General features: G+C 41.5%; 1 protein-coding gene across 4 annotated transcripts in view; it reads left to right on the top strand.

Annotated features, from left to right (window-relative positions):
- Positions 1-1995: 1995 nt before the first annotated feature.
- Positions 1996-25385, top strand: part of sfmbt2 (Scm like with four mbt domains 2) — a 60252-nt gene continuing 36862 nt past the window's right edge. For 2 of the 4 annotated variants that reach the window (XM_075471858.1, XM_075471855.1), the window contains exons 1-4: positions 1996-2170; positions 11761-11943; positions 15645-15739; positions 22718-22958. In XM_075471858.1, coding sequence (XP_075327973.1) covers positions 11853-11943; positions 15645-15739; positions 22718-22958 — 427 coding nt within the window. In that variant the 5' untranslated portion in view covers positions 1996-2170; positions 11761-11852. Of the gene's footprint in view, positions 2171-2295; positions 2461-5770; positions 6480-11760; positions 11944-15644; positions 15740-22717; positions 22959-25385 lie in introns of those variants that run through there. The other 2 variants (XM_075471857.1, XM_075471856.1) reach the window with 2 other exon arrangements.

Here is a 25385-nt window from a genome sequence, read left to right as displayed (position 1 = left end):
GTCACGTGGGGAGTTGGACGACTCATTCATAACGAGCCGCAGTCACCACCATCATTAACAATGTGATCAAAACTTTAAAAAAAACACCCCCTTCTTTCCGCAGAGAGGCTGCGGGCTCATGCACAAGTCGCACGTGTCCGCGCGCGTGTGCGCACAAGGGAGGCATGGGCTAATCCTTTTTCACCCGCGCGCTCGGAAAAGCCTCTTCTCGGGCAGATTAATGGGGCACGGCGCACGCTCCGACCATCTGTTCCTCGAGCGGCATCACAGCAGCGCGAGCGCTTCCTCTCCTGTCCTTATGGCTCACCTCTGAGTCTTTATCGATTGTAAATGCATCTCCGAACTTCCCGTATACGCGTTTCAAAATAAAAACCTCATCTGCGGTGTCGTGCGCGCGCGCCTTCGTTTATCAGCACCATCGGCCCAAACACAAGTGAAAAAAAAAACAAGCTAACATTCAGTAAAGGAAAAAAAGTGACTTTGAAGACTTTTTTCCATCTATTTGATCAAATATACGCAAAACACGAGGGAAAATCGACCAAATATGAGAAAAAAATTAATGATGATAGGGAGAAGGGGTGTTTTCTAAGTGTTTTGGGTCACTTAGATGTGCAGGTCACGTGGGATTGTGCATTTATCAGCAGAAGTTAAATATTAAGGCAAATGTGTCAAATGTTCTGTGATGTGAATTTCAGGTCGAGGAATAAACCAAAGATGGAGAGTTTCAGGCTCACATTGTATAGATTTAAATAGAGAAGATGGTCAAAAATACCAGCGTATCAATTTGGAACTTATTGAGCACTCGTGAAATTTGAGGGAGGGTTGGTTCATTTATCACGGGGAGGGGGGGAATTCCCAAAAACGTCTCTGACACTCGATCCGTCCCCTAAGGTCAAATGGACCCATTGACCAACTATTTTCTTGCACAATAGCTACAGGCTCGCTGTTTCCAAAAGTCAATAGCCTAAACTTCCACGCTTGAAACAGGAACTTGCTTTAATTCCGCCGCAGCCCGTTTATTCACCCCCAACGAAGCAGGTGAGCGCTCACGTTCCGTCGGAGTTGAAAGTTCCGTTCGCCTCGGAACCATTTAAACCGCACGCGCCTTCCTATCCGCGGTCGCTGGTGGGGTTAATATCTGACCGTTTCGGAGGTATTAAAGGAAATGCGTGCCAACCTTTGAGCCACGTCTATCAAAAGGGGGATGAAATGCGCTCCTACCGCTAGAGGATACTGTTGACTACGATAAGAGTCCTGAGTTTTTTTTATTGAATTTTGAAAACAGAAAAAAAATAAAAATAAAAATGGGGGTCGGGGGGTGGTATTTCTCCATGTCTGTTTGGAGAAAAGTGAAAAACTGGAAAAAACAAAGTCCAATGGAACAAAAGGAAGCAGTCAGGAGAGCAAAATGGTGCCAAGATATCGTGAATTATTGACTTTCCAGTCTTATCAAACACACACGCAGCTGATTATAATCAGGCAGTTGTGCTTCTGTAGTTGGTGATTCTTAGCTACTTCCTTAAAAGTATTATCAAGTTACTTGGGTTTATTTTGTTGTTGGGTTTTTTTCTGGTGTTTTTTAGTGGTCTGTATCTTCCTGTAATGATGAACTGGAACCTAAAGAGAAATACTCTGGGAACAAGATCAAACGATGTCCTCCTCGAAAAATCTTAGTGCGTCTATTTAAACTGATCACCGAGCAGTGATTAATTAGCAAATACTGAGGCAGGTATCAGCAGATCCGTTCAAGGCATTCCACCTGAATGAGCTTTAATGTGGGTAAAACGAATGTCCGGTTGAGGGGCCTGAGGTGTGATCTGTTTGGCACGAGCCCGCGCTTAACCTCGGCTCCCCGTTTATAACAGGCCGAGGAAGAAGAAGAAGAAAAAAAAGTCTTTTTCGCTTTTTCTTTTTTTTGTTTGTTGTTTATGCACTGAAAGGTCAACGAAGGAGTTGGCTCGAGAATATCTGTAGATGTTTTTGGACATGCGCAGATGGGAGATGCCATATTGGAACGGGGGCAGCAGCAGCTGAAAGACGTCGCTCGCGTTGCTTTGCTCGGGCTCATGCGAACGAGGAGAGGAGAGGAAGAAAAAAAAACAGAGGGGGGTCTCGAGAAGGAGAGGCGGCAGCGAGAGAGAGAGAGACGGGGGGGGGGAAACTTGGACAGGTAAGACAGGTGACGGCTCCGGCGGTCTCGTGAGGTTTTTTTTCTGCTTTCGTTATTTTCCTTGTGTCGACGAAATAAACACACGGAGAGTTATTTCGTTCTCCTCCTCCGCTCTTTAACGCCCCCCACCACCACTTCCCCCTGAAGTGCTCCCGAGGCGGTTTCTGTAGAAACGAGGAAAATAGTCGCGAACGTTCGCTCGCGAGCTCAAGTTGTTTTAAAGTGTCCTCTCACGCGCCGTAATTAACAGCTTTCACCGACGGAGAGGACGGCGTCTCGTGGCACTCCTGGTAATATCGTTTATTGCGTTGTCTTCTCCTTTCAAGTCTCAGGAGCGTAATGAAATATTGAGAAGGGGGGGGGGAAATGCAAGATAAAAAAGGTGTTATTTTGTCGCGTTTCAACGCTGCTTTTATTTTTTTTATGACCACCGCGCAATTTCTGTTTGATACGAACGCGGAGTTGGGTGTTTTTTTTTCTTCTAAAACATTAACGTCAGAAATAAGTTATTGTTGTCTTTCGGTCGCAAATGAGTCATGTGGGATTTTTCTTTCCCCCCCACCCACCCCCCAACGTCACCCTTAGGTGCGTGAAAGCCTCCGGAAAATACCGGACACTGCCAAAATGTCAAAGCACTTTCAACATGGCGGGTTATGGTGCTCGTGTGGGGAAAACTGCGACTTAAAATCTTTGAACGAGGAAAAAATAGAACGACGGCAGATAACGCGCCCGGTTCGGTTTCTTTGGATGGACATATGCGAGGTTTAATCAATTAGATCCGAAGTGTGCATTTGGCAACTCCGTGGGAGTTTTTTTCCGCTGCAGTTTTGAGTGTGCAAAGTACATGACCGGAGTGGCAGCCAGCCTGCTGCTCGGCTACACCCCTCACAGCCTCATCTTCCTTATGTGCACTTAACGTTTCCTCTTTCACTTTTATCCAAAAACAAAAACAAAATGCCGTTTCTCGTTGCGATGAACATACTTGTAGAGCACATTCTGTCACATTACCATTAGTTTTTTATTTATTTCCCAGATCAAACCGTCAGCGGAATGGTTTCATTCCAACCTTTTTCCCCTGAGATCAGAAATGGATATATTGATGATTACGCTGTCAGACGAGATTTTTTTAAAAAATTTTTTTCAGCCGTCGTTGTTTGTTTTATGGGGTACATTTGCAACGATCGGGCTCAACCTCGCGAATCTACTAAATTATTCCCCTTTTTTCTTTCCTTTTTTTTTTGGTCTTTCTTCGGGCGATCTCTTTTACAGCTTTGCCTTATTCCTGAGGATTCCTCAAATTCGTCACCATCTTGAGCCGAAACCATAAAGACTGAACGTCAAGCAGCCAACGATAGACTACGTTCGTGTGCAGCGTGAATAAATCAGGATTTTAGAGTTCAGCTCACTCTAGATGTGTATATATATATATTTTTTTATTTTTTTTGTTCCCACTGAGCTGCGAGTGGAGATGGGAGCGCGCAAGGGTTGTAGATAAAGGGAACATGCCAACAAGGAGCACTTTTCGGGTGGGGTGGGGGGGTGAAAAGCATTAATGTGAAATATATTATGATCCATTTTCTCCACAGGGAACGATCAATGTGAGTCCTGCTGCCCCTTTATGATGGTTTAGACTGTTGGCTTTTTTTGTTGTTGTTTTTTAAGCAAGAACCATCCAACGGCCATTTAAAAAAAGAAAAAAAAAGATGATTTAGCTGCTTTTGTGATAAGTCACTGTGTGTTAATGTCCTCAGAGAGGCAATCATGCTGTCCGCGAGAGAAGCAAAAGAGGCAGGAGGGGTCGATTTAAAGGAGATACTGATTCTCCTCCTTTTTGAAAACCAACTCTCTGCCCGTGTTTGAATATGGGGAGGTCGCGTGCCTCCAAGCTGCTATTCAAACGGGAGCGCCGTAAGGAAGTTGTTGAAATAAGAAAGCTCAGGGATGAGGGAGTTTCACCTCTCTGGCTGCCGGGCTGTTTTCCTCCTCGTTTTTTTTTTTTTTTTGTGGTCCTCCAGGGGCAGTAGCTATTTTCACTCCCATCATTTTATCTGATCCCAGGGAACATCACAGGCTGCTGTAATTGGGCATAAAACACACTGACTGCATTGTGAGCGCATCTGAATCCATATAGTTTAGAAACACAGGGCAAATTGTTGTGTCGGGACACCCTGTTGCCAAGAGGAAACAACTCTTGGATGGGTCTAAAAGAGGAGAACCTAATAGGGAGTAATGCAATAAAACCCAAGCCCATGCAGTGGTAGTTAATCTCCTAAATCCCCCATTAAATCTTTGGCATGGATGGGTTTAGAGAAAGGCAGAAGGGCAGCACGTGCATGCCCAGCACCCCATCTGGGGCTAATCAATTAAAGAAAAAGAAAAAAAACCCTCAATCTGAGTCAACGGGGGAACAAATGTTCTGCGTCTGAGATTAACACTACCAGACCTGTCTTAATCCCCTGGTGACCAATCTGGGCTGTTTCCTCCAGTAAGCTTCACTGAGTAGAAATGCTCAGCTCTGATGAAACTGGTCCAGAAAGTCGGCGTGTTTCAGGGATGGAGATTCGGTTGAATAGATGACGTCGAGAGAGCCACAGCCTGGGAAGACGAAATAAAAAAAACAAACAAACTTCGAATGGTTTTCTGTCCCTCGGGGTTACAAAACTTGTTCGGTGAGATTGAGAAAAAGAAAGCACACCCTCACAAGGTCCCGATAGTGTGGAAAAGTGTGATTCAATCAGCTTGATAGGACTGTTTTTAGGAGGATTCGGCTGAATAAGTGATTAGTTGCCCTCATGTAGTTATTTTGAAGGCTCTATCTTGTGGGTGTGGGGGTTAAAAAAAAAAGTCCACCAAATGAGAACGTTCTTTATTACCTTTGGGAACTGTATTCACTCAATTAAAACAAGTCAGACGCTTGACCTCTAAAATTCCAGAAGGATGTCCAAAAGCTTGCAAAGACAATAAATATGTCAGGCTGAATTTTAGGGACATGAGCAACGCAGGCAGTAAGTATTTGGTCAGTGATGCATTTCCTGTTTTCTGGCTCTCACATCGATGGAAATAAACCAGCTTTCAGCTTTTAATGTGTTGCGTAATCGGAGTGGGGCCTGCTTTTTAATACATAGCTTCCTCTTAATTTCTGTGAAGTGGAGGTGGGCAATGACAGGGCTGCGGCTCCTGCACTTATTGTGGTTGTTAAAGCCCTCAAATTAAAGCCCCGTAACTCTCTTCATATTCAGTTCAGAGCCAGTGCTGCCTGGAAGATGGAACCAAAACAACACTTAGATGTGCGACGTTCCGAAACAAAAGCAAAAAAAACCCCCAAAAAAACAGCAGATCGGTTGGTAGTTTTATGGAGGAGAAAATTTCAGACTGCCAGAGGCTGAGGTGACAGCGTCATGTTGATCTTGTTATGTGAGCAAAACGTTATTGGATTTTAATACCACTCTAGGCTCATACCACTTTGCTGAAGTGTTGGAACAAGCATTTGTAAAATGTCTTTATGATACTGTGTGGGATAAAACTGCCACTTAGGGGTGTCGGGAGGGGGGGGGGGGGGGGTCCAAGTTCAAGAGCTGCTGTGAACTCCTCCTCCTGTTTGATACGAGTGTTTGAGTGCGCTCTGATTAGTTTTAACGAGTGCCAAAGAGGGCTGCGTGCTGATGACTGTGACATATCGCCGCTGCCGAAGATTGCAGTGCTTTTAGACAGCGGAGGGAGGGAGAAGGGCAGCGAAACGCCGTCATGTGAGCCAAATTAGCTCAGCTTGTTGTTTACGCAATGGATATATGCCGGAGCCACTGTGGGACGTCATGGGGGTGTGTGCGGTGGGGGATGGCGCGCACGCACTCGGGCGGTTGTGGAGACTGTCACAGCCTTTGTACTGCAGCCTCCACAGCTCTGCAAACACACACAGGGCTCAAACAGAAGCAGTGTGTTCCCATTCTCTCTCTGGATATCAAGGCCGTTTTTCTTTTTGTTTTTTTTCGGGAGAACGACTTAAGCCCGTTCTCGAAGGTGGATCTGTTGTTTTTCCTTTTCCCTTTTCCTGCGTGGGGGCACCTCAGGGCAGGTGGCTCACCTAATCAGGGAGCAGCAGCGTTTTCGGCTCTTTTGGAGACAGATTTTTTTTTAATTGTTTTTTTTAAACTCGAGTGATGGGCCAAGCTCGGAGTTGTTTTGGGATTGATTGAGGATCGCTGTGCGATAGCAGCCCACCTCTGCTCTAATTGCCAGGTTGATGAAAGTGGGTTGAAGTCGGTTGGCCAGTCACCGTTGATGGGACTGCATGACTCAAGACGACCACAAGGCAAGTGACAAACAGGGTTCGCTGTTGTGAAGACGATTTCTTGAATTTCTCTTGTTTTTCCTCGTGAGTTGGGCAGATAAATCATATTGTTGCTTTGTGTTATGCATTTTACAGCTTTTTCCTAGACGCGCAAACGCAAGCAAAACTGTGTCCACATGTTGTCCTGATTGTCTTCGGCCTGTTCGGACAACTTTAATTACACAGTATAAGAAGCAGGAAACCGTTCAAAGCTTCCCCCGTTGAAAGACCCGCTTGTTTTCTTTGTTTTATGTCGCTGTAAAATGAAAACGTATTTAATGACTTCAGTAATAACCTTGGGATAACGGATGTGGCAAAGATTAGGGGGTGCCGCACCAAAGTGAGTTTTAATCAACAGACTGATTGCCTTGAAAAAGTAGAAGGAGAGCAAAGTTGTGCCATCAGGATTAGGAACAGGGAGAGTTTGACAGCGTGGGGATGCAGAAGTGACAAAGACCAGCAGGAGGAAGGGGAAAAGACGTTGCTTGTTGCACAAAATATAATAATTCTATAGCTCAATCAAATAGCTGATTGTGAAGAGGCTGTGGGTTTTATGCACGAGGGCTCCTGGATAAGCTAATCTTGACCTGGTTCCAGATAAACATGAGAGATTTGATGATTGATGCGAAGTGAATTCACAGTCATGTGAACAGCACATCCTCTCTTTATTCTAAGCTTTTAAATATAAGGACATAATCGGAAAAAAATAGGATAGTCATCTGGTTCTTACCGGGTCTTGAAATGAGGTAAATATGAGCTCAGATGAACAACAACACGTGACTTATTACACTGTGTCATTATAGTAAAATAGACCACAATGCAGGAGCTGAGTGAATAACTAAGTTTACTGCATGATTCAACTACGGTGGCCCTAAAGTGCAAAACACAACAGCAAAAGAGAAAACACAACGACATTAACCAAAAAGGAAAAGGTAGGTACCCTCGGGCGAAATAAATCATTGCTGATTGGACTGGTGGTGGTCCGTGCTTTAAACCGGAAAGACTATGGTTTACATGTTTTCAAAATAAAAGCGCTGCTAGTGACAACGTACACGCTGCTATTAAAGAATATTTAGATGTAAATATCCTGTCTTACATGCTGCTTTATCTCTTGATGTTAACAAAAAGATCTCAAAAGATATTGACAAGATGTTATTAAAGTTTATATGGCGGAACAAAAACCACTATATTAAAAATCATTAATAATGAACTCATATGATAATGGTGGCCTTAACATTTTAGACTGATTGGACTGGTGGTGGGTGCTTTAAACCGGAAAGACTATGGTTTACATGTTTTCAAAATATAAGCGCTGCTAGTGACAACGTACACACTGCTATTAAAGAATACTATATTAAAAAATAAGTAATAATGAACTCATATGATGATGGTGGCCTTAACTTTTTAGACTTTTACATTTCAAATAATACTTTCAAAATAAATTGGTTTAAACAATTTATGAAGAACCCATCTTCAATTTGGAACTTCATACTAAATGTTATTTTCTCTAAATTAGAAGGCCTAAATTTCTTTTACTTTGTAATAATAATGTTGAAAAAAATCCCCTCAAAACTATCCTTCTTTCATAAACAGCTTCTTTCTTGGTCATTGAGCTACAAAAAGATTTTTCCCCACATAGATACTACATATGGAACAATATTGGTATGAAGTTCCAAATTGAAGATGGGTTCTTGATACATTGTTTAAACCATTTCATTTTTTATTTTAAATATATTTAAGTATTATTTAAAGTGTAAAAGTCTAAAATGTTAAGGCCACCATTATCATATGAGTTCATTATTAAAGATTTTTTAATATAGTGGTTTTTGTTAAAGCATGGACCACCACCAGTCCAATCAGCGACGATTTATTTTGCCCGAGGGTACCTACCTTTTCCTTTTTGGTTAATGTCGTTGTGTTTTCTCTTTTGCTGTTGTGTTTTCTCTTTTGCCGTTGTGTTTTCTCTTTTGCCGTTGTGTTTTCTCTGTTGCTGTTGTGTTTTCTCTTTTGCTGTTGTGTTTTCTCTTTTGCCGTTGTGTTTTCTCTTTTGCCGTTGTGTTTTCTCTTTTGCTGTTGTGTTTTCTCTTTTGCCGTTGTGTTTTCTCTTTTGCCGTTGTGTTTTCTCTTTTGCTGTTGTGTTTTCTCTTTTGCCGTTGTGTTTTTTGATTTGCCGTTGTGTTTTCTCTTTTGCTGTTGTGTTTTCTCTTTTGCTGTTGTGTTTTCTCTTTTGCTGTTGTGTTTTTTGATTTGCCGTTGTGTTTTTTGATTTGCCGTTGTGTTTTCTCTTTTGCTGTTGTGTTTTCTCTTTTGCTGTTGTGTTTTCTCTTTTGCTGTTGTGTTTTCTCTTTTGCCGTTGTGTTTTCTCTTTTGCTGTTGTGTTTTTTGATTTGCCGTTGTGTTTTTTGATTTGCCGTTGTGTTTTCTCTTTTGCCGTTGTGTTTTCTCTTTTGCTGTTGTGTTTTCTCTTTTGCCGTTGTGTTTTCTCTTTTGCTGTTGTGTTTTCTCTTTTGCCGTTGTGTTTTCTCTTTTGCCGTTGTGTTTTTGATTTGCCGTTGTGTTTTCTCTTTTGCTGTTGTGTTTTCTCTTTTGCCGTTGTGTTTTCTCTTTTGCTGTTGTGTTTTTTTTATTTGCCGTTGTGCTTTCTCTTTTGCTGTTGTGTTTTTTGATTTGCCGTTGTGTTTTCTCTTTTGCTGTTGTGTTTTGCACTTTAGGGCCACCGTATTCAACAGCTTGTAGCACCATATTTAGCAGCAGTGACTTGAGGTAATTTTTGTCTAGATGATGGTTTCAGTCTTTCACATCGCTGTGGAGTGATTTTTGCCCTCTCTTCTTTACATCGCTTCGTTTCATCGAGGGTTGCAGTATTCGTTCATGCACAGCTCGGGTCGAGGTCTTTGAACTTTGACTGAGCCGTTGCAACGCCTCGATTCTTTTCTTCTTCTGTCATTCTGTTTTTAGATTTGCCGCTGTGTTTGGGATCGTTGTCCTGTTTCATGACCCAGTTTCAGCCGAGCTTTAGCTGTCAGACAGATGGCCTCACATTTGACTCTAGAACACTTTGACATACAGAGGAGTTCTACTGCAAGGTGCCCAGGTCCTGCAGCTGTGAAACAAGCCCCAAATCATCAGCTCTTCACCACGTGCTTGACAGTTGGTATGAGGTGTTTGTGGTGATATGCTGTGTTTGGTTTTTCTCCAAACATGCTGCTGTGCAGTATAACCAAACGTCTCCACTTTTGTCTCATCAGTCCAAAGGACATTGTTCCAGAAGTCTTGTGGTTTGTTCAGACCCTGCCTCACAAACCTAAGCTGCGCTGCCATGTTCATTTTAGAGAGAAGAGGCTTTCTGCTGCAACTCTTCAAACAAGCCATCCTTGTAGGCTCTGAGATGCAGCTCGTTGTTTTTCTGCAGTGTCTCTGAGCGTTGCACGGTCTGACCTTGGGGTGAACTTGCTGGGAAGATTGGCAACTGTCTTGAATGTTTTCCACTTGTGAATAATCGTTCTCAGTGTAGAATGACGGGCTCCAAATAGTTTGGAAATGGCCGTCTAAAACTTGAGATTGATGGGCAGCAACCATTGCTTCTTTAAGATCCTTGTTGATGTCTTTCCTCCTTGGCATTGCAACACTTTTACTTTTTTAAGAGCTGCTCACATTCGCTGATGATCAACTAATCAAGTTTGTTTGATTAGCGGACCTGGCTGCTACTTACCCTTCTAATTCCTATGGAAGCTGTAAGGGTGGAAGAAATAATGTCATGGTTCAATATGTCATGCGTCTTTGTTCGTCTGAGGTTGTATTCACCCGATTCTAAGACCTGGCAAAGAACTGATGATTTTTTAAAATTTTTTATTTCTGTTATGCTCTGATACGTGGAGGTTGTCCTGACTGTAAATGGTCATGACTATATCAGGCTCCCACATCTCTCTGAAATGATAGGAAGGAGGAGGAATATATGCTTAAGCTGCAAGAAAAACAAGCCACGGTGCGACTGTTTTAAGAAGTCTTTTTGTAACTTACGGGGTGAGATGTTGCCAAATCTGTTTGCTTCAGCTGAATCTGTTACTGACTGTCAAGAATGCCTTAGAATGTCTCAGCAGCAGGATGTTTCAATGCAGCGTGGACCACTCAGGTGAACACCGATGCAGAGAGAGACGCAGTCTATTGTTGTTTTGGTGTTTAAAATTTTTTGGAAAAGTAAAAAAAAGAAAAGAAAACCCAGACTGTCACAAGAGAGCTTTGTGAGAGGGAAGAATTCAGGTTGGACAGGCTTAAGTTGATTAGTTTGTTACCAGCCAGATATTTTTTTTTTTCTTTGTCTCAGCTGTTCGTGCTCGTGTCAAGTTGAAGTTGGTTAGCGCTGCTCAACTGGAGAGGACTAATTCAATGAAAGCATATAGCAAAAGAATGAGCTCGAGAGCAAGCAAAGGAGGATGTCTGCAGTGGGGGAAAAAAGGAAGAAACCTTCTCTTTTATATTGACAGTTGATATCAACAGATGAAATTGTAGCTCAACAAATGAAATCATTAGTTAAATGTTGGACAGACAACTAAAGTTTGTTTCTGTATGCGCCACACACATCTGTTTACAATCATATTTCCTCTTTTATCTTCTATTTTAAGCTATCCTCATGTTCTTCTGCACTTCTGTATTTTCCCTCCATGTTTGCCTTAATACATATCGTTCTCGTCGGGCTAATTTGTCGGGCCGTGCCCCCCCCCGCCATTCCAGTTTGTCTACTTTGTCTGACCGGTCACCTGACGGAGTTTTGCTGTGGTATGCAAATACATGCAGCCGGTAGGCAATATGCATACAGAGAATTACAGAACACGGACTAAAGAGGCAGAGGATGGTCAACAATTAGAGGTTTTTCCCTTGGCTTAGATTGTTCTGAAAAAAATTCCCTTTGCAAGGACTTACCGCTGCAGAGTTTTTTTCAGCCGACTTCAACTTGAAATTGTTATATTATGGTAGCTTCTGCTTTTCGTAATAAACCCTCACTTCTTTTTTTTTTTTGTTTGTTTCATTCTAAAGAAACTGGAAATGCAAACTGCATCATTTCATGTAAGCAAAAGGATTTTTCCGGGAAAACACCACGCATTTCACCAAACACCCAAGCTTTTGCGATCCATCTCGCTTAAATCGTTTAATCGCCGGGATGAGCAGCAAGACTTTGAGTTTTCCTGGAAAGTATCGCTGTCTTTTCCCCAGGCATGTCTCAGACGAATCCCAGCGTTAATTGAGTTTATCTTTTCTGTTGAAGGGCTCGTCGGGCAAAGGGAGAGATGCAGTGAGGACAAGTTGAAACGCACCAGTTCAAAGGTTTAACGCCTTCTGAAAAGTGGAAGCCGCAGGATGCAGTCTGGCACTCAGGAGCAGCCACTGGCCCTCACGCCTATGAAGTCACATTATCCGACGAATGGGAAAGAAGAGGAGGTGAACACAGGTACCGATTTGTAGCTTTTTCTCTACCTTATTTATGAAGCTGCCCTCAAGCTGCAGATCTCAGCAGATTAGTGAGTTAAATATTTTGAGATCGCATGCCAATGCTTATGAGGAATGTGTCCTTTATATGTTTTTGCCTTTGTTTAATTCCATTCTGCAGCAGGTTCGTTGGACACTGGAGTGTTCCTCTATGAAAACAAAATGTTTTTTTTTATTTGTTTTTTTTATCCTGCTATATTTAGAATTGTTAGAATACACAGCAACCGTGTGTTTAGAAATGAATGAGACAACATTAAGGACACCCACACACTTGAATAGTTTTCTGTTTAAGCCTCTGTGCTATCTGGCACGCCGCATGTTTTGTTTGCTGGCCTATATCCCAGCCACTTCCTAAAACAATGTTGCTGCACAACGTCGTCTGTCTATAGGACACATCCAGTTTGTGTTCCAGGCATTGATTCATGTGACAGCACTAGTATATTTAGCAAAACAGTGCTCCTGGGATACAGTGACCAAAAAGAGGCACTTTTAGCCCATGTTCCATTCATACATGTCCCGATAGATTAAATGAGAAAAAAAAGGGTGGTGTATTTGCTGTAAGAACACTGAAAATCCTTTGTTCATAAGATGGACTCTTTTCTTCATGATGCAATACATGAAGTAATGGAAGGGATGTTCACAGACTAAAGAAGTTAACCTCTTAAAAGGCCGACAGCGGGCTGTCTCGGTCTAAATGTGTAGGCATGCAACATCAAAAAGTGAAGATCTTCTGTGATTTGATTGTTGCAAAGCAGTGACCACAGCGGGTATAATCAGCAGAAGCAACAGTCAGCAAATGTTAGGCCATTTAAGTAGCTCCTCTCCAACAAGCTCCCGGTAATCCGGCGATCGATCATTTCCAAAATAAAATGTCGAAATGTAGCCAGTTTTTCGCAGCTTTTTAATCGACGCTGCAATAATCGAGGCAGCAATAGCCAATAGAGTTCTTGGAAAGTGTCTGGATACACCTTTTGAAAAAGCTGTGTAAAATAATAATGATAACAATCATTTTTTGTGCTATTGTTACCAACTGTGACTTGGTAAGACATCAGGCTGTGGTCTGAGTGTGGTTTCTAACAAATAGGTTACAGCTGTAGTCATCTATGGGCATCTGTTTATGACAATAAGTCATGTTTTTTCCATTGTGTTTAAACGTCTGTAACTCAATTCCAATCACAATTCAGGAGATTCAGACTGTTTGTTTATTTCACAGTTGCAGCTTGGTTTACATGTTTTGGCATATTATGTTGATTATTATTATTTTTTTTTTTATTATTATTTTTTTTTTTGTGTACCAAAGCCCCTCTCAGACTTAAAAATAAAAACAACACTTTTGTGTGTTTTTTTTTCTTCAGTGGGAAACTGGCCTTTGAGTATTAAGTGACTCAAGCTGCCGCAGTATATTGCATATAGACAGTATATTATATGCTGAGATTTTTCCCTTGTTTCCCTTTGCTTTTACGAAGGTCATTTAGGCTCGTTGTCCCAATCAGTAACTTCTTCAGCTCTCGGCTGTCCCGACCGTCTCCCTTCAAGCAGCATCGTTCAGGTCTACAATTGATTGGGAAGAAATCGGAACGAAAACATCGACCTGGTGCGATTAGTGCTCCACGCAGCTTTCTGCTGTTTACAAACCCAGCTTTGTGACACGTTTGTTCTTTAAAAAAAAAAAATTAATTAACATAAAAAAAACAATCTGAGAACATAAGCAGACGTGTTGTTTCATTCTCGCCAGTGTAGGTTTAAATCATTCGTCGGGTATGGAATTTGGAAGGCCTGCTTTTCAACTTGTAACTTGTGCAATGCCCTTTCAAGAGGAGCGTAGCCACGGTTAGCTTCTGGAGCTAAAATGTCCCTGAACGCCTAAAGGAGTCGCATGAAAACCATCCACTGTTGTCAAAGAGAAGCAAATGCACATGCATAATGTCAGTGCCTTTTAGAAGGGGGTCTTTGAGGATATAACCCTTGAATGGTGTATGTGTCAGGGCTTGTAAACAATGAAGTGAACCAGGGGAGCCGGACTAGTCATAACTGAGGCAGTTCAAAACAATCAAAAGGAAACTTGCCTTATGTCGTGCCATATTTGATATAACTCATGATTAAAGTTGGAAATTGAAATCCTGTCATTTTCAATCTCTGTACCACCAAGCAGGTTGAACATATGCAGGGAATCTTCTGGGTATCCGACTAAATCAGCTCTGACAACCAAGGTATAACTAAGCAGGGTCACAGCAAGAGTCACAAACTCGTTAAGTGAACCCAGGTTTTTTGGATATGTGCTGGTGGAGTTGGCATCAGAAGTTCGATCCCAAACAAGTTCGATCTGGAGCTGCGCGTTTCCAACAAAAAAAAACTATAATCCTGTGCAGGAGGGAAAGGGAAGAGAGGGGGGGTAAAAAAAGGAAAGTAATTCTGATTGTGATCGGGTAAGAAAGTCTTAATTCAGTCAGATGCAACACTGGTTGTTTTTAAATGCTCTTTCTACTGAATCAAAAACAAGGGATGTAATCAAGTCAGTGGGCTTATTATTAATGGTCTATTTTCTGTCATCCGGGCTCTAAAAAGCTTAGCAGAAACTCTTTCATTTGGTGAATGATTTTAAATAGTTTGTGATACATTTTACAAGATGTATACCTGAATCTGAGCGTACAGTCATATGTTGAGGTATTTTAGTGAGTTGGATACAAGGGAAAGAATAGATGTTGTTCCAAATCTTTTTAAAGTCGATAGCCACCATCTTTAGAGCAAATCAGTCTGTGTTAGATCTGCATTTACTGCCTCTCAGTAAACAGTACAGTTTAAATTAGAGAATTGTTTGGTTGGTCGCCAGGCTTTTCGCATGTGTTGATATCTTATCTTGAGTCTAACCTGTGTTTCCAGTATAAGTTGCCATGGCAACATTCACCGGCAAGAAGTGAACCTGCTTTGTGAAAACAATGAAAACTCATTGTTGAACCTGAAGTTGACCCTGAAGAACATAACAGAAAGCATCTCTTAGACAAACTCTTAAGAGCCCCGCTCATCCAAATGATTTCACACTCAGATATGTGATGTTGATTAGTGAAGAGCACACAAATGGACTCTTTGTGTACACTATAGAAACAATCATGGATTACTTTTGATTCTAAAGTAAAAGCCTAAATTATTTTATTATAATTATTATTTTTTTTGACTTACCAACTTTTACACAAAACTAAAAACAATATTGCCAGGGGAACAGCTGGTGTGAGTGCATTCATGAGAAAAAGCGAGCAGACAGAAAAAATCATCTTCCCACCGTCTCCTCTCATTACAGAGCAGGTTCACACCAGGGTCTCCAGAGATGCAGCACACACACAAACGCCACAGAGGAAAAACATGACACGCAACGCCATAAATGTATAAATGTCTCCCACAGGAAAAGCGAGCTATTCTCACCTCCAGGAGAAACATCGGTGACTTTGTATAGCCTGCTGTGAACTCAAACGTGTGCCCCAAGTAATTCACTGTGAATTCATTCTGTGCTTATCAGCTGGGTTTTACGTGACATTACATCTCGGTATTTAACAGCTTCTTGGGAGCGATACTACGCATAAGAATGTTTTTTGTTGTTGTTGTTGTTGTTGTTTTTTTGTAAGTCTGATTGTATTAGTACTGATTAAAAGAGTGACTTTGTTCATTCAGATGCAGAATCCATGGAGGAGGAGACGGAGTTCAACTGGGAGGATTTCATGGAGGAGACGGGAGCCGACGCCGCCCCTCACACCACCTTCAAACATGTGCGTATTATCTTCTTTGATGATCCTTTAAACACAGCCTCACAGATAAGTGCCATATGCAGAGATCCTTTAACAACATATAAGAGGGAGGAAAGCCCAGACAGCGCTCTGTTTATGCTCTTAATGCACTCAGGTGCTTTTGTTTCCTGCAAATTGTTTGACGATCTTTGCTGTTTTTTGTCAACACTTTTGAATGTAACTGAAGCACTAAAGCATACAAACACAGTGATTCCATTTTTCTTTGCTTTTGATGGTTATTTTGGATAATTTGTTTGAAACTGGATGGACGAAAGTTAAACGAGGTCCTCGTCATCCAGTTTTCTAAGGCGCATGATTTAAAGTAGCACCTGAGAATTTAGCTAATTTATTTTTTTGCTTTTTGGCTGGTCATATAGTTGTGGGATGTAAACACCACTGTCAAAAATCATGAATTTGATGTCATGTTGAAAAGGCCACAAAAACATTAGCAAAAACAACAACAGTGCCATCCGACATAAAGCAAACAGTGCGGTACGAGGCTGGAAACCAAAGCCGTGACCTGCGGTATCTCAGCCCCTGGGGTACTCCAGGGCAATTACAGGCCCACAAATGTGCATAACAACAGAAAATAACTCGGAAGCAGGTAGTTTTAACGTTCACGAACTTGTTTTGCGTTGCTTTAACCAAAGTTCTCCAGCCATTATTGGCGTTATTGTAAACAAAAGAAAGAAAAGGTCAAAACCAACCATGTATTTCTATGCCCACAGAGGACACAGGAACTTGCAAAGGTCAAATTGGGTTTAAAGTCCCAGCAGTTTTCTTAAAAACTGCCATGATAGATCCTAAAGAAAGAAAGTTTGCATTTGGTCGGGACTATTTCCAGCTGTCTTTAATGCTCTTTGGTTAACATTAAAGTCTACAGGACGGGGTGAGGCTACCAATGAATAAACTAGTTAGTCTGTGCAACATTGTAGCTCACAAAGGAGTTTTGCATTGTTTTTGAATACAAGTAGATCTCTGTGTCTATCAAAAGCCTGACATACCGTCATCCTTTGCCACAAAGTGGCTCATAGGATTTGCAAACAAAAAATTACAATATAAAAAATTTGCAAAACCCTGAAATTGAAGCTCCATATTTACAGCTTATAAAGTTACAGAAACCGCTTGTTGGGCTTCATAATGAGAGATGGACTAATAGCTTTTTTGACTTTGCTCTTTTTATGGAATTTTTCCATCAACCTTTTTTTTTTTTTTTTTTTTTTTAGTGCTCAGATTTGTCGCTTAGATAGAGATGTAGACATTTCAGCATTCCTCTTCCTTTCACACCCTCTGGAATCCACTTGGAATTAAGGAGGTTTATTTTCTCGTTTTGTGGCATGCATTGCTGTTTGTATATATATATAAAATTGAAAAAAACATGTGAAATCATATGAAAAGATCTATTTTTGCACATTTTGAAACAACCTTCACTGCAGCTTCTAATAAGACACCCAGAAGCTTTTGGAAGAGCACCATAATGCAGTTTTGCTCAAAGTTGATCGACAGTTAAAACAGTTCCGTGTCCAAAATCTGCATTTTGTTAAAGCACCAAAGCCTGTATTTTAAACTGGCAACATACTCTACAAGCGAGACATGTCGGTTCCGCCGGAAGTCTGATGGTTTTTCTCAGATGTGCGAACCAGTAAAGCATCCTAAAGAAGATTTGACATCAAGTCTGAAGCAACACAATCTTCGTTTCCTTCGAATGGAAAAGAGAGGAGGCGGAGTGTTTTTTTTTTTTTTTTTTTTTTTTTTTAGTTGTTGTTGTTTTTTACATTTTTGGCAGTGATCCTACTGGCCCGCTCTGCTCTGCGTTGCTGGGTTAACCCTCATATTTGGAGTTCTTTCAGTTGGACAGTTATACTCTAGGTCAGCTGAGCTGCATGTTGCCACCGCCAACTGCGTGGCCTGCTTAAAGCGTCACACTCACCTGCTTAATCTCTGCTCGCACTGCTGCCAAGCGCTCATCTCTCACACACCAAGAAGGTGGAGAAAGGAAAACCTATAATGTGATTTTCTTTTAAAAAAATGTGTGATATGATGTCCAGGTCCACTTCTTCCTGTGTCTGAACTGACAGCTGCCGTATGTTAACAAGACAAGTGGGCGTAAACTAACCGATGTTATGGATTTTTCCAAAAGACGGCACCGATGCAGCTAATTAGTTTTCCATTCAGTGTCGGTGAACTGCTGTGGTGACGAAATGATAATGACTTTACTTTCAAAGACAAAGCTGAGTAACAGACTGAGGAATCGTGATTGTATACACCAGATGTGATTTAGGACGTGTCCGCTCCAACATGAGTATATTCTTTTAGGACTTGGGCTTTTTGTATGTAGCGTGAAACCCAGTTGTCGCGTTTTATACATAGACAGACTTTCGGCCTCTTCGTGGAGGTTCCTTTTGTGATTGTGGGTAGAGGTATGCAGCATAATTTGCATTGTAATCTACCAACACACAAAGGAGAAAAGAAGGAAGGGTGTCTTTTCATTTGGAATCCTCCCGACAGCCTTTCAATTTAGTTTTCTCACACAGAGAGGATTTTTCCCTTTGAGAATGAAGAATAAAGTAAAAAAAAACAACCCTGTTTTGAAGACACTTCTGCACATGTAACGGTGCAGAAAAACTAGTAGGAAGGTGTTTTTTCTTTTGGGACTTGTCAAACAACATAGTTCCACAGGTTTGTACTGATGGCGCACAGATTTTTTTGCTTGTGGCTACCTCATCTTTGTCTCAGCCTAAGCCACTTGCTACAAACTGCTTAATATTTGTCAAAATCAGTATGAACATTTCCAGAGATTTCTAGTCATTCGGGCAAAATTCTGGAGAGAAGTGCGAAAAATACTTGCGTTAGTGTTAACTGCGCAGCTCACAAAAAAAGCTTGCGCCTTTAAAAGCACAGCATTTGCCTTTGACGTTCACTCTGCTCCTACAACTTCTGATACAAGTCTGATATATTATGTGAGCAAAACTCATGACTGACATACAGGGTGAGAACTGCTCCTTCTCCATTTTTGTGGTTACTAAGGCGACCGTCCCTGCCAACAGGAGCAACAGCAATAACAGCAAAAATTTTTGAAAAAAACAAAAAAATCTTAAGAGATTTCCAACTAGAAGCATTCGGAGCGGCAGCACAAAGACAGTAAAACTCTTTGAAGTGCCGACGCCGGAGTGTGTCACCTGTTTGTTGGCAGCAACACACGCTCTCCTCACCAGAAACGGTTTGAAAACAGGCGCTACACGGGCACCGGGGGAAGTGGCGGAATAGTTCTTCGGAGGATTCCTGACTGAGCAAAACGGACTGGAAGTTTCTCAGTGGCAGCCACGATAAGAGACGGCTAAATTCTGCAAATCTTAAGGAAATAAGCTTCAGTGCTTCCTTTATTTCTTTTGGCAAACGCCAGACTGTCCTTGATGAAAGGAAAGGAGATAACTCCGTTACAATTCTTTGCAGCTACGACTTGCAAAGCGACGCCACATTATTTTCACACAGTCTTACTGGGAGTCACATCAATCAGTATTTGGAGAGTGAGCAGCCTCTGACAACATTTTTTTTAGTGTGTATAGTAAGTATCTAAAGCACTTTTTGTGGCATAGTTTCTGAACAGCTGGAATTCCAGAGCTGCAGACCCATCGCAGCCGGGTAAAAAAATTTAAATAAAAAAAGATTGCCTGGTTTTTGAATACAGCACAGTTTTATTTCCTCACAAATTTCTCCTGTCTTTACACATGACGTTTTCCAATGAGGTCAAGGAAAAGCGCTCGGGAAAAGACCAGAGGAGGAAGCCTTTTTTAAAAAAAAAAATTTTTTTACTATTACACTCGACACTCAGACTCACTGAAGCATTACGGTTTAAGACGTTTGTGTGTGGAAAAACCTTTCAACTGAGACGGTTAAGAAGCGAAATGAACAGTTTTCCTGGTACTTAAACTCTGGTCAGGGTTGAAGCTGCATTGTATAAGAACTTGTTTTTCTTAGTTTGGGTGTGTTGTTTATTTATGGATTAGTGGCTTTCGTTTTTCTTCATTTTCAACAGACAGCTTTTTGTTACATCATCATCTTGGGGTGACCTGTGAACCCTTTCAAATTACATTCATCTGAATTTGTGAATTTGATCTTTTTGGTGACTGACTATTGGACAAATAATTATCCAATGACACTATCCTGTTACATTGTCGCCATAGTGTCTTTGTTTGTGGTATTTCAGCCTTTGATCGTGCTTTTTTTTTTTTTTCCTTTTAGTTTAGAGGTGACATAATTTGACTCGAAACCCCACCCCCCCATAAATCAGTCTTTAACCAAATAATTCCAAAGCTTTACCTACATTAACACGGCGCATCACAGAAGAGGGCCAGATGGGTGAATGCAGCTGATCCTGGATGTGAGGTCTTTATCCATCAGATGACTTGTGTGTTTGGCCGACGGAGCAGCCGTCTGCCCCGATGAGGCTTTCAGAGCTTGACTGATGGCAGCGCGAGCTTGGAAAGGTGGAGACGTGTCCGTCGTTTCAAGATTTGAAATAAAAAGTGTGCCCGGATTTTTGGTGTCTTTCATCGCTCGGACCGATGATTGTAATGAGGGCGGGATTGTAATACGTGGGTTTTATGTGAGAGTGCCCTGATGTTGGACAAACCGTCTGAGTGGTGATTTGAACAGCTTAGGTCTCCTGGGAAGCTAAATTGCCTTGTTGGTAAGTGGATTGAGTCACTGGGAAACAGACCATGAATTCCCCAGAAAAATGTGATTCAGTGAAGTGCTGCCCTCTTCTCTCTCCGTCTCTTTGCCCGGACAAATTGAAACAGTGATTTCTCTTGGGCCTGTATAAACACACACACACACACACACACACACACACACACTCACACACACGCACACGCACACACACATACACTCAGAGTCAGACTTTGCTGCTGAGGCTGCCCTCTTACATAAGCCAACCAGAGTGATACAGCACGTTTGCATTGTTGCAGCAGGAAGTCACAGGGCTGTTTGTATTGTGTTTATTTCTAAGATGTTGGCTTTTCCATTCACTAAAGAGTGTGCGTGTATGCGTGAGTGTTGAATGTGAACATCCTGTTGGATTGTAATGTGCTCGAGAGTTGAATGCAGCCTGTCGCCACGGTGGAAACATTAATACGTTGTGCTGCATTCATGCACAGAGTCGTGGCTTTTTCTGCCCAGAGTCTGCTTTTTTTTTTTTCCTGTTGTTACGAACACAGGATTGGTTCGAGGATGTTTCTGAAAGTGCCCGGCTTCATCCAGCGTGGCCGGCGGTTGCCTAAATCTCACCTGTGATTTGCACACCTGCTGACAGCACTGTCGGACGAGCCTGCCAACTTACTCCTTATTTCAAGCAGCATTCTCATCCACTTCTGAGTCACTACCTTTTTCAAAATTGCCATCGCTAAAGGAAAAAACAGGCTTTGAGTGGCAACCAACAAATTAAAGGGATATTTCAAGCTTTTTGAAAGTAGAGTCTGCAGTAGAGTCAGAGTGCTCCCAGTGTAGAGAATTAGGGAGGAATTCTGAAAGGGGGAACTAAGCTAGCAGCTATTTAAACGAGTGAATTTTCTCCATCTAAAACGAACGAAAGAAGTTTCATGTGGTTCAAGCGAACACTTGTGAATTTTGCACCACTTCACCTTTGCGTCACAGACTTGTTCATTTTGTGACTATTTCCTGAACTGAGGAACGTCCATGTCGCCCCACCGTTGGCTGGAAAAAGACAGCTCTAACTGGCTCTTTCAGTAAATGTCTGCTAAAATATGTCGCTTCACATTTATGGCAACATTCTTGCATTTTTTTTCCCATCTACTGCAGCGCATCAAGTTCCTCTTTTGGCCCTATTTTCCAGGGGCACCATCGATGATTTACATGAATATTTTCCTAGATACGGGGCATGGCCCAACATAGAAGTGATTAACTCTTTATGTTAATCTGGATCTCTCGTTTCCCCTTGTGCCAAGAACGATGTGTTCATCCAAAACATTCTCTTGTGGCTATTTTAAACTGCTTTTTAAGGGTAACATCAAGTTAAAATCACAAAATTCCCCTTGAGTGTCTCAGCACTCAGGGGGGAAATTTCTGAACTGTGTTTTTTTTTTTTTTTTCTTTTCTTAATACAGCTAACAGTCCAAATCTAATCAGTGAAAAGCATTAAAAAAAAAACTCACATTTTAGTTGCTAGAATCAGCTAATTAGATTACTTTACTCCTTTTGGAAGTGAGCTTTTAAAAAGAAAAAGGAAAAAAAGTTGAAAACTTAATCAGATGAAGCAGAAATATCCTGACCTTTAATTTTTTTTGTGTGGGTTAAATTCCAAAACCATAAGATTCTGCATTGCTGATTCAGTCAGTTGCACGTATACGTTCTGTTATGTTTACAATTGAATCATCAAAGGTTAGTTTCCGTGGCTTCCAACAGAGCAGCAGAAGACACTAAACAATCATTTCCCAGCCTGGGTAATACTTCCCATAAACTGTGTAAAATTAGCGGAGTTCCCCTGAAATGCTTTCCTCGTTTGTCAATGTAAGCCGGAGTAGTCGTCATGAAAACACTGTCAAATTCCATCAATATACTGCAGTTTGATATTTTGACATCATCCAGTGTGTTTTAGTTCCACTTTTAAAGCCGCATGCAAAAGGAAACTTGTCTGTTGACATCAGTTTCAGATAACACATCACTGCGCATAACTGAAACATGGTTCATATTTGATCTACCCTGCTTTGTTTTTTTTATCTCTGTAAATTTTCAGTTTATAAATGTCAACTGAGTGCTCTCACTTCCAGTTTCCCCACCAAATATAGTAGTTTTGATAATAAACTAAAGGTTTGTTCACAACCTTTTTGATCTCCTCGTGTTTCTGCTGTGTTTGATTCCCGTGATCTCAATGTTTCCATATCCTATTTGAAAATAACACCCAGACCCTGGTCAAAATATTCCTCTCGTTGTCCCTGATAGGTGGAAATTAGCCTCCAGAGCAGCTTCCAGCCAGGCATGAAGCTGGAGGTAGCCAATAAGAACAGCCCTGACACATACTGGGTGGCCACCATCATCACCACATGTGGCCAGCTGCTTTTGCTGCGCTACAGCGGTTACGGCGACGACCGCAAGGCCGACTTCTGGTGTGATGTCATGACAGCAGAGCTGCACCCGGTGGGCTGGTGCGCCCAGAACAACAAGACGCTCATGCCCCCCGAAGGTAGGAAGTAATACCTCAGTGGATCACACACACACACACAAATACTTCAAGATGAGCTCTTTACTGTCCAGAAAAGTAAAAAAAAAATCACTTTTTCACAAGGCTGTGCAACATGAGAGGAATATTTCAGAGGAAATGATTGTCCTTTTCACTTCTTGAAGCTATAACTAACATACCAAACAACAAATGCTGAATTGTTTTTAATTTGCACAGCTCACTCATGACAAGTCATTATGAAATTGTTTAGGAAAGCCACTTTAAAAAAAAAAAAAAATATGTATATATATATATATGTATGTATATATATATATATATATATATATGTGTGTGTATATATACACACAGGCGCTTGGATGAAGCATCTATCCATTAAAGTCATGCAAAGATGCTGGAGGTCAGTGAGAGATGGGGTAGCTGAGAGAAAATCTATGTTGGGAAGTCACCACTTTTAAAGCCGTTCACACCACTAACTGCAAACCTGAGCGCCAACATGCTGTATGTCAAAACATAAACATCACAGAATGCATGTTTAGTCCTGATCAGAGTATGACTGCTTGTTGACTGCCATGCATATGGATTGCAACCGAAAAAAAGGCGTTGGAACGTTGGAGATTTCTTTGAAGAGCACACTCCAAAAAAGTCCGCCCAGTTGCTGTCATTCAAAGTGACATAACTTGCAAAATTAAGCATCCACTTATTCTGTCTGTAACTGGTGAGACAGAGCAAGTATAACATTCATTGATTATGTGATTTTGGCATCCACTGCAGCACATGATATAAATATCATAAACGAAAGCAAAGTGGGCCTGCATCATGGCAGGTAACATAAAAGAAATATTTGCCTTCCACAGATGGTAGAACGCCGAAGTTGTTTTTTTTTGTTGTTTTTTTTGGCCCAATAAACCCGCTATTGCTGAACTCCAATATCTGTGATCCTTCACGCCTAGCTTCATCACGTGCTCTGCATTTAATGAATGCATGGAAACACACAGCAGTGATGTAAAAATGAACCCAAAATTATTTTAAAAAATGACAATAGGTCTATTTAAACTTTTTAGCAAACACATATGTTGTACAGACTACTTGAGCAACTTTTTGCCATTTGGTTACAGCCCTGACAGTGAGGGTGCTGCTGCCATTTGGCATCCCCTGAAGTATTGCCCAAACTTCAGCGACGGGAGCTGACATGATCAACTGTCCCCCTAAAACGGCTCCTGCAGATCGGTCTGGACTTTTGTGTTTTAGCTTGGAGCTGCAAATGAATTCGCTCGTGACTACAATCTCGTGACTCGCGTGAGAATTTAGCCTCTTTGGAAAGTAGCTAAAACTCTTGCAAATAAGTTAACTTCAGCCAGGTACGTTGACCCATGTTCATCAGTTAGTGGAGACTGAACGCTCGCCCCGACACATATTGATTACAAAGTGCAGGAAATGTCTAACTTAAGCCACAAACTACATGTAGCAAATCTGCCTGATGTGAGGCAGATGTATCCCAGTATAATGATTGAATAATCTCAAAATCAGCATCCACTACCATACGTGTCTGAACGATGCTTTTGCTCATCAAAGATGTCTAATTTGGATCGTTTTCCTCCATAAATGTGTGACCAAGCACTTTTATTTGACCACCTCTGATTAATGAGGCTCTTTTGATTTGTTTTTTATCATGATTCTAAGAAATCTGATGTAGTTAAGTCATATTGATGCAAAAATTTAGAAAATTCAAAATGGTTCCCACACTTCACTTTGAAAAAGCTACTTGAACGTTTCTATCCTGATGAAGCTTTTAGTCATCGAGCCTAAAGCAAGATCCATCCCACAGCAATTTTCAAAACAAGTATCAAACATCCTTCATTTAAGGCTTCTTTTTTTATTTTTTTATTTGAAAACGTTACAGTCTGGGAACTAGCTTCATATCGGAGTAAAAAATACAAAAAGATGGGACTGAAAATCTAACTGAAGCACAGAAATATCTGCTGGGAAAGTTGACACTTACAGAGACTTTTAGATGAGCGATTGTTGCACTTCTGGCTGATTCGGTTCGTTCTTTTCAAAATGTCAGTCATACACACGCTGACGCGGATCCTCCCATCTTTATCTTTCAACAACCGCTTGAAACGAACCTAGTGGAAAGATGGCTTGTCCTGAAAGTGCTTGGATTTTAAAGACCCAACATAGCCTCACGATCACACCGTGCGGGCTAAACGAGGTCACCTATTTTCTAAAATGTTCATTGATGGTCTCTGAGAGAATCTCACACTTCTCCCAGGCAACCACTCCAAAAACACAGCCTCACCTTCAGCTTCTCAGCTCATCCTTTCAGAGCACATATTTCCACCTGCAACTCGGCCTCCCAGGCTCGTTCAGACCATTTATTTTGTTCCCGCGACCCTTCCCCGCTGATGGATAGCTCGCGCTTCGGTCGTT

The sequence above is a fragment of the Odontesthes bonariensis genome, chromosome 8 (assembly GCF_027942865.1).
Source record: "Odontesthes bonariensis isolate fOdoBon6 chromosome 8, fOdoBon6.hap1, whole genome shotgun sequence".
Lineage (NCBI taxonomy): Eukaryota > Metazoa > Chordata > Actinopteri > Atheriniformes > Atherinopsidae > Odontesthes > Odontesthes bonariensis.
The sequence above is the reverse complement of the archived record's forward strand: the minus strand, read 5'-3'. Positions and strand labels throughout refer to the sequence as shown.